Below are 12538 nucleotides of genomic sequence, written 5' to 3'. Positions count from 1 at the left end.
CATGAGTGATGTAATTTTACTGACACGGCTCTTTACGGCAGCGTAGCGGCTCCTGTGCGTTGCCAGTAGAGGCCATAGACGGCAAGTTTAACTAGTTAGTGTTGCCAGAAACCTTGGCGCGCCCACATATGAAGCGCCCGCGTTAGACTGACGCTGCTAACGATGTCAGTGTTTCGCCCTTTGGGTCGAAATGGCCAAATTGTTTTTATTAGGGCTTTGATTACGCATCTACATATCAGCATCTCATTTCCTCTAATCGTGTCGGTCAACGTGATTGCGTAGTAATAACAGCACCCCTGTGCGGGTGTAATAATTTTGCGTCGCCAATCCTGCATTGTTTTTAGGGCGCAGCAGGCTCTGGAAGACATCATTTATATCATTTACGTTAACACTATTTGCTAAACAAACGAACTAGGAAGAAGGCAACAGTTATTGAGTGTAACCTGCACACTGAAAGAAAGTTCTTGTAGGAATGACACGACATAGCCTAATATGTAGAGCACGGCATCCATAATGGAAATATGTGGGTTTGGTTCCGAACGGCGGCAAGTTAGTTTTATGTTAAGCTTGATTACTCTTTCCCTTTATTTTATCAAAATTTTCTATCAGCACAACAAACTTGCTTTGTTTGGGCTTTGTTTGGCTTCATTGCATATTGCTACGTACGCTTATTATTGACAAGACTCGAATCCCTGTCTTCTTGTAGCAATTTATTGAAGTTTGTTTTGCAGGTCCTTTGTCGTCAAGTGCCAATATTGTTTTGCGAAGCTCAGAATTCCGTTACTGCATTTATGCAAAGGACATGACACGAACAGAATTACAATCTAATTTCCAATTTTTCAACCATACTATAATATTTCTTCGACATCCGCATTAGATAATACAAGAGTGCGTGAAAATTTGTGATGACAATTTCCTGGAAAGTATATGCCTGTCAGTTTTGAAATACAAACAAACGTTATTTCCACGATCTCCCTTACTGAATCATGAGGGTGAATATTATGCCATCTAAAATTGCAAATTAATAGCTTTCTCTAGCCGCAATGCGTATTTTCTGTGGTACGGCATCTGGGCTAATGGAGACGGCAGCGCCAGAGCGTTGGTCAGTTACTTGCGCTGCCAGACAACACAAATACAACGGTTCCGTTTATATCACCGCTATAATACTGTTCCGTATATGTGGCTGTAATGGGTTTTGCTATCTGCGCAATTACTTAAACAACAAATGGCGCTTGAATGTCCTTACAGCAACAAATGTATGCTTGCAAGCGCGTCCTTTCTTTCATACTTCGAACAGCTTTCTAAATACTTCGCCATTCGCCTTGCCTTTCGCTTTGCCAGTGGCTTGAATTGCGGGAGAAACATTCGGAACCTGCACACAGGGCTATGAGCTGCGCCCTGGTGGAACGGTTTGAATTATCTTTTACCACCTACCTTCCTTTAACGCAGGCATAAACATAAATGCGTGACACTTTCTACATTTCCCCTCCATCAAGGTACGGCCGCTATGCTCTGAATTGAACACGCAAGTTCGAGCTCATCATAGAAACGTCATAACCATCCAACTATTCGCAGCGCGTGGCCATTGTACATAAAGGCTTGTGCACCTAACTTTATCCATGATATTCAATGAAACAAAAACATTGAAGAAAACACGACACAAGGCACAAGTTTAAGGCTTATTGTGTTATACCGTAGGTCTTATAATTGTACCTTCCACCGTGGTTTATAATTTTCTTCCTTGAATAGTTAGGCTAAAGTATCCGGGGTGCTCTTTATAATCCCTTTAAGCGCTAATACACAGTTAAAAAAATGAGCCACTCAAGCATTTCAAAATTCTTTTAATAAGTGTTAATAATGATTTCAAGTGCACTTTCACCTGAAAAAAAACTTCCAAAAAACAAGTCTTCCAGTACGCTGCATGACTGGCCCCAAACGTGAACGTTCACGCCTGTGCCTGCCTATTCGCTTCCATTGACGATCATCTATATAGCTTACCCATTCCTGTTTTTTTTAATAGATGAGTGTTCTATGAAGATATTTAATTTTTTTCATCGTCATTAAAGTTTTTGTTTGTTCTGCGGAACACCAGAGTCATGGTGGCCCTGAAGCGCAAGCTTTCTTCTTGGTGGATTTTCCGGGCAGAACTGCAAAACGGTCGAGTGATCTGCAATCCAATAGATTAAGAGTGTATTTATATGTTTCGAGAAACGGCAACCCTTGTGGGTTAGATTAATAAACAATATCTGCTGTCTATTTTTTTTTCTTAACGTAATTGCAGTGAATGACAGTTAGGTTTCTTAACGCCGCTATACCTTAAAAGAGTCTTGCACAATCTTCAGACAAAACGCCGCTGTATTTCAGGAAAACCAACAACTCCTATTTTATGCGTAGAACCGCCAGAAGCACCCGGACAATGCTAACAGCCTAGGTGCTGCAGCAGATACACGTTTACGCACCATTTTTATCAACAAAGTATGGGGCGTTATACCATCGTCACCAACCTGTAGTTATAGTCCGTAATACGGCATACCATAAAACAGGTGGACGTTGTTTATTTCAGCAGTATTATTTTTTCTTCTGCGCTGTTTGCAGTGTCATGTCGTCTAATCAACGACCTTGTCAACAAGTTTCAGTACCTATTGTTAGTGTCTTGATCACTGTACCATCAAACTCGTGGTGACTGCCACCGCCCTTCATTTTAATTTTCATGTAGTCGCCATGTTCAGTACAGTTCCAGTCGCCATTGTGATGCTGCCGTTACCTGTTTCGTAGTTTATTCTTCAACAGGCCGGTGGCACAGTAGATCTAGTGTGTGTCATCACCACTGTCATTTTCGCTTTTGTTATAGTCGCCGTAGAACAGTTTTTTTTTTCTTTACGACCTCGTTTGTTAAGGTATGCATCTATTGTGGAACAAGTTTTAAATTTACCATCAAAGCTGAGACACTGCTTAAGTTGTAAGAAAAGACATGCTAGGGGGCCACAAGAACACAGTACATAGCTGCGCGATTGACCGCTCGAGGCACTTTGCGTGCAATTGCGTGCTTCCTTCACACTCTGAAAACCTCTAAAGCTCTCGAATAAGAGCGCCAAAGTGTGCCAGCTACTTTAAAATGGTAGCTTGCACACAAAATGGTAGCTAGCGCAAGTAGCTCTTTACCACATTATAAAGGCTACGTTTTGTTCAGAAAATAAAATATAATACTAGCTAGCTAACGACATGCCATAGTTTTTGTTCTAAGGGTGCTTTTGCGGCTGTGCCAAAACAACTATGAACGATGCTTCGTAGAATTTGCATCCAGAGCCCTTAATCCTACGGGATCACGCTATGCCCAGATTCAGGAAAAGCTAGTGTAGACTTGTGCTTCGGAAGATTCAAATCGTACAAAACAAGTCAAGAAGCACAACTTGGGACTTGTCACAAAGCACTGGTGACTCTGATAAGAAATACTCGTTTTGGCCTGCTACAACTACAGCTTCAGCTCTTTAGAATTATGTTAATGAGCTTTACGTTTTTGATTGTTTTTGTGAATAGGAAAAGCATGGTGAGCGCGGATGCCTTTTCAAGTTTCCCGCTTTGAGAGCCGCCAATAAACTCGGGAATACTGTTGGTATGGAAAGACACTAGCTACGTGAACGCGTGCATCACCGGAGTGGTCGGTGTTAGACGTGCAGAGAAGTGAAAGGACAAGCATGCATAGAGCTTCCTACAATAATTACAAGAGGGAACTCTGGCTTTGTGATCGTTCAATCATCATGGCAATGATGGAAAGTAGATAGATGTGCCTGATCTTCGTGCTTGACGCTTGGAACTTTCTTGCACGTTCGTTTATAACGCTTTATCTGCCTTCGTTGTCCAGAATTTTAGAGCAGTCAATACTTCTCAATGTGCCCAATACTCAGTGAACAACCACTACTAATTTCAGCAGTTCAGCCGGTGCAACTGGCCAGACGAAACGCACCAAGCGTCTCAACGCGCTAACTTGTCGGTGAATGCGTCCGTGAGGTAATGGTTTCAATATCGCACTCCTGTGCTAGAGAGGTCCTGTATTTGAATTCTACCATCAGGCTGTCTTAATAATGTTTCTTTAATGACTTATTATACCATTCCTCGTTGAAATTTATACAGGACGTTTGAGAGGAAGCTTTACCTCGGGCCCAAGTCTGACAGGGCCTATTGAAATTCACGTAAAACGCGAAAATGCTTTTCTGAGGTAACGCCTGGGCCAATTTTAAAGATATGTGTTCCATCTGAGAGAGAAAATTAAATTCTGGTGACTGTTGGAAGCGGAATTTCGATTTTGTTAAAAAATATCGAAAATTGGTAAGTTCGAAAAAAAAATGAACCCACAAAGTTTACGAGCAACCAACCAGACCAAATGCGCACTCTTCTGCACAAAGTTTATATATTATTAGCTCTGCATCAAGAGAATATATCGCGATTCTGTAAAGGGAATCCAATAAACCAGTTAAAGCGAACAAACTGAGTATGTCAATTTAAATCTTACGTGAATTCGTTAGGTTGTTTAAAATAGTTCTTCAAAAGCTGTATTTCGATATTACTAAAGTTTTTGAGATTCATGTGTAACAAATCAGTTTTGTCCGCTTTAGATGTACTATTACATGTCCATCACGAAATTCTGATATCATTTTTCGTTGCTGAGTCAGCGTTGTAAACTTCATAACATCGTTTCCTAAAAATGTGCGATTTTTTACCATTTCTTATCAACCATAACGACATAAATAAGGGATTGGAAACCAGAAGTCACTAGATTTTAAGGTTTTCTGTTAACTGCAACAAACCTCGTCAAGTTTGGTGCAGTGGTTGCCGAGAGAAACGAATCCTTCTTTTACATGTAGTTAGATAGCAGCGCCCGAGCTAAAACTTCCCCTTAAGCTTCGCGTTTAAGAGTGGAACGGGACAGGACTAAAATATTCCTGACTGTTCTCGCGCTTCCTGGCAACTGCAGCTTATGTACGACAATGGTCACTGGGAAACGACGGCAACGAACGCTATGCAAAAGGGCGAGCTTTCTGGTAGAAACGCGGCCTCTTGAGTGGACCACGGATGCGCGGAGGCAAGTGCCATCTGGAGGTGTTGAAAGGAGCTGGCCTCTCTGCTGTGAGTTCTAGAAACGTTGGAAAAGGGGCTGTGTTAGCGTTTCAACGCAATATAATTAACTTTTCTCGAACATTCAAATTGCAACCTGACGCTACCACGCCCCTTTGTTTTGTGTAAGTCATACCTAACGATTTTCTGAATTTTACTTTGAAAGATTCAGTAGTTCAGTAATCGCCTTACACTACACGGATGGCATGCCTCGTTGGGGATGTATGGTTCGGAATAATTTTTCTCCTTCAAGACAGTCGACGCTGGATGCGAGACGTGGAATTTCGCGCGACACGGCGACTTTGACGCTCTCGCGTTAAAATTATGACTTTAGAAAGTCACGAATCTGTTTGAAGCCAGTAGGACGCATTTTAGCAAATCCATGTACTTTGCATAATTTCCACGCCGGCTGAACGGCACCAATCGGAGGTGCCGTAGACACTTACGCCAGAGTTCTATTGTAAATATTGTATGAATCACCATGGTGGAGGCGGCCACCTTTTATTATCACTGTTTTACAAGATCATTCATTTTTCTAGAAAAACAGTCGCTGGCCTGAAATAAACCTGCTCCACAGCAAGCTGTCGTCACGACAATTTCAGCAGTGACTGTAATAAAGGGCGAACACGTGCTTTCAGCTCGTTTGGGATTCTTGTTATTCGTGCAGAGAGTCATCACCCAGATAGCATTACCTCCTAGTCGAACTTCCAGACATTCTGCTGTAGTGTGTACCAGTAATCTACTTGAAAATTATAGATGGTTTGTTTATATGCTACAGTCGCTTTACTTGCAGAAACAAGGGATAATCATCTAATTTGTTATCGTATATTATTTTTTGTGTCTTGTCTTTATTGGCTTGCCATTCTTTATCACGGAAGTTTCTTTGCAGCCCCCCCCCCCCAGACGCGTTCATGTTACTATATGTTATCCAGGTATTATTTCTTTGTAAACGCTTGCTTAGTGGAATAATTAGCAAAGCTAATTTTATCAGTTATTTATCTCTTCGAATGGAGTTTGTTCATTTATATTTGTTTCTTTTCAATGTCTGCAGGAGCAAGACTTTATGTTCCTTGGCTCCCATTTACTCAATGTCTCTAACGAGGTGTGTAAATCATTTTGAACTAAAATAATGACTATCTTTCGAGGAAGAATTGTGTTCTGTTCACAAAATTCACAAAATTCACGAAAAACGATCTATTCTCTCTAAAATTTTCTTTAAGCAATTGCCCATATTATCAAAGTATACCGCCCGTTCCCAAAAATCCTACTTCAGCACAGGTTTGGCTAAAAAAGCACTAAAACATTCATACACAAATCTGGAGAAAAAATATCGCTCCCCCTCATGAAGAGTATTAATGAGCATGAAATGGCTACCGGCAAAAGGATTGGTTCGAGGTGTTACTAGACACAATTTGAGGATTGGTATAGTACATGTTCGCAACGGCACACCCCACCACACTACAGCACACGAGCCTATTTTGGAAACTGAACCTCATTACAAATTTTATCTCGGCCAAACAGCTATCAGCGGTGCGCCGGACGCTGCCATCTGGGTCATGCAGTGTGGCGCCATCTCTCGAACTGGCGCAAAGCCCGTGCCAAAGAACACACAGGCCGCTTGCATTGAACAAGCAACCCTTTCTGAACGCCAAATAGATGACAAGTGTATGGTGCCCTGTATCTGCCTTTAGAGCGTTACTATTCGAAATGACAAATAACACATCCGCGTACTAAAAGCTACAGCTTGAGTTATATAGCGAACAAGCATTAAGAAGGCCTCGGAAGCGATGTCTTTCTTCAACTTCTCTGGGCAGTAACTAGCGCATCTATTGCACAAAGGGTTGAGGGCCAGAGACCTCATTTTCTTAAATTTTCACGAGTTGCCCGGTTGATCTCGTTTTTTTCTCCGAACTGACCAGGATGCATTCGTTTGAGTGCCCAGATAACGGCTCCGGCTTTTGGCCCGAAGAGGACGTCGCCGACAACGGTAGCTAAAACTATTTCATGCTTAATAAATACATAAGTATGAGTTCGCGTAAGAAGATGTCATAAATTAGGTGCTGAAAAAGCCAATGTTCATCTATTGAAACCGGTGCTGAGATACAAAAAAGAATATCCTATTTGTTTAAAATTAAACACACTAATTGTTTGTACCTTCCTTGTAATTGACAATGTCTCATGCTTGAACTATGGCTTGGCTTTATTTTTCTACTTTATCTTGTGTCCCCTGTAGTCTGAGGAGTCACATTTCTTTACTGTTCTTCTCTTTGAAGGGCTATGAAAACGCTCTTTTTGAGTGTAATTTCTTCATTCCTAAGGAAATAATACAAGTTCATCTTAAACGTGCTAAATTGGCAAGAGCGATGTTTAGGAGGCCAACACGTGAGCAAAGGAGTAGCAAAAATTTTGCGTGCGCGATGAAAGGAAACCAAAAGGGGCGAGCTTGAAACAGCCCTACAGCAAAATGTTAACCGAATTGAAAACAAGATAAAGATAACCGAACACTATTATAAGCGTGGTATATCTCCTAAAAACAAACAAATTCTAAGCACTTCCTACACGTGACCATATTACGGGTGATACTGCGTACTTTATCGCATCTGATGCCTGTGGTTTTATTGAATTCGTACAGAAGTGCTGGAAAAATGACTGCAACATTTCAATGGGATATTTTCAAAGGCTAATTATTTTTGTTAATAAATCCTAAATAAAGGGGCGTTTCCAAATAGTGAATCAATCGAAAATAACTTTAGAAAATTTAGTTTTAAAAATTGGTGGCATACTTTTTTCAAGTGTGTTTCTTTCATTTTGTCGCATGCGTGAAGGAAAGCCCGAGGGAAGAAAGAACTAGCGATCAAATGTACAGGAAGTACATGTTTCGGAGCTGAAAACTGCTGTTCACGGTAAAAGATTTCTGCCAAACTCGTGCACGAATTCGCATCGCAAGTGACTGATTCCGATGTTTTCTTTTAGGGAACTGACGTTTAGTACCCCAGTTTTGCACATATCGCGTCACACTCTATACGATTGCAGTGAAGCGTCAATTTCAAAACAAGAAATTGGTAAAGGCCATAACAAAAACAAGTGATATAAACCAGTTTTGTTAGTTTCTGTATACATACAGTTACACTTGTCTGCATTATAACGATGAATACGTGGACCACCCGCATTCGGCCAGGTTAATTACTCGCCGAGAAGCACACTAACAAAAACTCCCTAATCTTCTTTCTTTGCAGGATAAACGACTTCACGTTCCGAATTAAAGCACAATGTGTACAACAGACACACCTGGAACGTATATTTATCGACTGTGGTTAGGTATTCTATCTGGCTGCATGTCGTCCCGATCGGTATCTAATCTTATAGATGCCACGTGATGGCCGGCAGTCTCTATTACGTTACCGTTGTTATTTTTGCTTTTCAGGGTAGTTACACACGTTAATAAGGTGGCGCATTCATTGGTCGTCGTCCCTAGCAACTCTATCATGGCATTTTGCCTGCACAACATCTCACTGTTTATATTTCTTCCGCGAAACAAGTTTACAACCGGAGCGCTACATCAGCGGCTTGTCTTGTTCATTTTCCTTGTTTAGGTGTCTCGCTTGAGCTATTAACCACAATAAATTCCTAACAACTAAATTAACATTTCGGGGTAAATTTTATGTTATGCGAAGAAGATAAGAACAGGGACATGAAATTGTCCATGAATATTCTGATTGCGGGAGAACGAATGAAATCTGAGCCCGCAGCCAACTTTTCGACGTAATCACTTATTTACTAGGCCTAAAAATTCACTTACGTATGCACTTGCGGCGACACGCTTTACAGGTCTTGTGGAGGTTTTTATTTCCATTGCAACCATAGTAGTTAACATTAACACAGGTCATTGTTGTGCTGTTGTAAGTCCACATTACAACAGAAGGCCCAGGGCGCTTGCACTTGGATAATGGAGGCACCAGGAGGCAGACGTCGGCATCCTGTCGATACAAACCTGCGAACAAGAAGTGCATGCATATAATTGTGTTATTATTCTTAGGATACTTTCTTACGCCCTTCCCGGGGGCTTCGCGTTCTTGAGTAGTATGAAACAAAGGCGCGCGGAAAGCCATAAGAGTTTCTCAGCAACACACCTTTGCACTTAATAAAATACTAATGTCTCTCCTGGGTAGTTAAGCCATTTGAGCTCCACCGCCAGACAATCAGATAACCTGGGGCAGCTCACAGACCTCAATGATAGGATGACTTGGGGCGCTATCACGTCAAACTATTCCAAACTTTTCTGTTCCAATTCTGCAGTCAGCCCACCGGGATTGATCAAAATCTTTTTTGAACCACTCCCACTTCACCTGTCTGTCACGCGACGTCACGAAAGCCGCGATAGCTCCCCATGTGATATGACGTGTACACACTGATTATGCATCATTGACCCAACAAAAGAAAAAATAGGTATTTCTGATTCGACGTCTTTTCGCCATCAGCCCTCGGCTATTGGTCAAAAGTTTTTGGGTTGCACCCGCTTCACCTGCCTCTCGCACAACATCACAAAACCGCAAGAACTCACCGCGACAAAGTGACGTGTGCGCGTTAAAGATGCATTATTATGCCGAACAAAACTGAATTTTTTTCTGAATAGCCGCAGGCTGCCCCATTCCGAAAGGAATAAAAGATGGCTACCGCCGATCACTCAGGCACTGGCACTCGCACGTGCCGGAGAGCATGGGTTTATTTGCATGAAATAAATCTTTTTGCCTTGCCGTGTAACGTATTCGATCACTTTCGGCACTTTTACAACCTCGTTCTGCAAAGTCTTCCTTGCTAAGGATCCGTTTTACCGTTATTCTCAAGCTGCCATTGCATGCCGCCGCCATTGTAGACGAGCCACGGCAAGCTAAGTAAGGGAAAGCGGACCAATCGCAGACTCCGGCACCACCCTCTTCATCGGGTTATCGATTTTCAGTGCAGTGGCTCGGCCCCACCGATTTCCTCTCCACTTGAGCGCACTCCTCGCCTTTGCGAGTCAATTATATAAGAAAAGCCGCTCAGTGTAGCCAATGTTATTAGTTTTTCAAGCAAACAAAAGTGACAGCCTATGAATGAGGAGAGCGTTTCATTGGTTTGTTCCGACAACACTGCAACTGACCGCCCGATGCTTGCGTCGGCGGTAACGCAAATTTGACGTCAGGACATTGGAATAAAAATATATTGGAAGAGTTTTAAGTGATAGAGCCCTTGATCAACAGCCTCAAGGGCCAGGAGCGGTTAATTGAAAATCATCTCTTTATAAGAAAATTCATAAGACAGTCGACCATCAAAAAACACGTAACTACAGTTTCGTCTGTACTATTACCTCGGCCATGTTTATGTATTTTTTTCTGCCAAAGTGACTTGTTTTACTGGTTCTGTCGCTTTATTTCTGCTCAGCATGCACTTCATCAGCATGCACATCCGCATGCACTTCTGATGGGGCGCCCACAAAGTGCAAAGCTCATAATGACTTGCGTTCGACGCTGTGACTGTGTAAATGCTAGCTGTACTCCTGATTAAGCACAAAACTCGTGAATGAAGATCTTTATCTTTTCTCTTGGGTTAGTGGGTCAGCTACTTTGTATTATCTTACCTCGCGTTTGCAACGCGCAGTACAACCTAATCACAGCAGCGCTACACAACTATTTTCTGTGAACAAATATAGCGCAATTGCTACATGCGTTGTGGGCTCTACAGAAGTGCCCGTGAATGTATGCACCTCATTCTCCTGAACCTTCTCGACACGGAATAATAACTGTATAATATTTAGTAGTCTTTAACGAAATGCGCCCGGGTTGTGGAGTTGCAGAAAACGCTGCCACACTGAATGTGATACACAGATCACGCCCAGAGTGATAAAAACTTACTTAGATCATGGGCATGTGCCGCCTGCGCTTCCTGCACTGCGAGACATTGTTTCACTCATTTTTGGAGACGGTCGTCTGCACAGCATAACTTTTGTATAAAGAGAAACGCCCGTATAACAAGTATTTGAGAACTCATAAATTCTTTGTTGTAAAGGTGATTTTGTTGTCAAGATCTGGCAGTGTATTACACCCGATAGATCTGTCATAGCATGATCAGGAAAATGGAACCTTTATTAGCCATGAGTTCAGGGGGTTATTTAGTTAAATAATTCACACGGTTTCTTCTGCATACTTAAACCGAAATAATATGGGAGTACGGCTGACGTATTTTCAAGGAAGCTCACGCTTGACGGGTGACTAAACGCGAGGGTGATGCGATCAATGGCCAAAGAATGTCGTTTGACGCTATTGTCATCACTGGCGACAAATTTCGTTTTTTTCGTACACAAGGCCCTTTACCACTGTAGCCTTCGTCGACCGTCGGCTTTTTCCTGGCCTTGGCTTCGACGACATCGTCAGTCATCAGTTCCGAGCAACTCACCACGTCAACCTCGACGTATTCGTTACTCGTCACTCTGGTTGTTGTGTTGCAAAAAGCGGCGTGGGAGTTAAGTGATTCCTCAAGCTGTGCATCAGGACTAAGGCGCTCGCTGCGGTGGGCATGCTCGTCGAATGCGTCGTTAGTTCTATGTTCACTCACACACACGCCATGTGCAGGCTTTGCGGCGGCAACGCAAAAGGGTGCGGCTTGTCCGAAGAGAAGCGCGAGAAGAGAGCCTCACCGCCTACACTGCTCAATCTTGACGCGTTTAGGCATTGCAAATGCGGTGTTTCGCTGGTTGGCGTATCGCATTTACAACGACATTCATCGTGAGGGGGGTTTTGTCCGAAGAAACAAGATCCGTGTTTCAATGTATATTGATTACGTTAACCAAACAAAAGTTGTTTTAAAAGAGCCTGAGCAGCTCATTATACGAATGAGTCTTGCACAAGCCGGGATTGTAATAGTATTCATTATACCGCATTGCACTTCAGAATAACTTGATTAATTTCAAATTGATGTCGTTAACTTGACATTAACGTGTAGAAATTCCAAATACATCACGGAAATATTGGAAAGTATATGATAATTATTATATTAAGAAATGCCTACAGAATTTATGTATATTTTTGCACCTAATTGTTGTTTTTTGGTAGTATAGAGCTTTTTTTTACTTACTGCCACATGTCTTCTCGCATTCATCAAACGTTTTAAATATGTTTCCATTGTATCCACGTCCACCCCACATAATTGGCTTGCATCGCTTGCCTTTGGAGTCGAAGTGCCAACGCGGCATAGGAGCGCCAGAAGCTTTTGTACGTGGCGTTATGAGACATCCCTTTGGTATGCCAATAATAACTGAGGGAAAAGACACCAGGGTTGAAAATTCGCAACCAAGTATTATAATTCTGTTTGGGACGTGAACGTGTCTGACAGATTACCATTCAAAGTTCGCGCTTGATGCATTTTTTGTAAACATGGCTTGTCGCACTGA

The 12538-nt window shown here is 42.2% G+C and overlaps 1 protein-coding gene and 1 long non-coding RNA gene across 3 annotated transcripts in view; one reads left to right on the top strand and one right to left on the bottom strand.

The window, feature by feature from the left end:
• The window catches only part of LOC142587937 (uncharacterized), a 52714-nt gene that overhangs the window by 4350 nt on the left and 35826 nt on the right, over positions 1-12538 (top strand). Inside the window, exons 2-4 of one of the 2 annotated variants that reach the window (XR_012829641.1) lie at positions 6164-6214; positions 7032-7099; positions 8349-8703. This is a non-coding gene — a long non-coding RNA (uncharacterized LOC142587937). Of the gene's footprint in view, positions 1-6163; positions 6215-7031; positions 7100-8348; positions 8704-12538 lie in introns of those variants that run through there. The other variant, XR_012829640.1, reaches the window with a different exon arrangement.
• Positions 1825-12538, bottom strand: part of LOC142587935 (BPTI/Kunitz domain-containing protein-like) — a 31659-nt gene continuing 20945 nt past the window's right edge. Inside the window, exons 2-4 of the mRNA XM_075699314.1 lie at positions 12223-12402; positions 8912-9103; positions 1825-2167 (exon numbers count right to left, since the gene is read on the bottom strand). Coding sequence (XP_075555429.1) covers positions 2061-2167; positions 8912-9103; positions 12223-12402 — 479 coding nt within the window. The 3' untranslated portion in view covers positions 1825-2060. The remainder of the gene's footprint in view (positions 2168-8911; positions 9104-12222; positions 12403-12538) is intronic.

This window comes from Dermacentor variabilis, chromosome 7, assembly GCF_050947875.1.
Source record: "Dermacentor variabilis isolate Ectoservices chromosome 7, ASM5094787v1, whole genome shotgun sequence".
Taxonomy (NCBI): Eukaryota; Metazoa; Arthropoda; class Arachnida; order Ixodida; family Ixodidae; genus Dermacentor; species Dermacentor variabilis.
The sequence above is the reverse complement of the archived record's forward strand: the minus strand, read 5'-3'. Positions and strand labels throughout refer to the sequence as shown.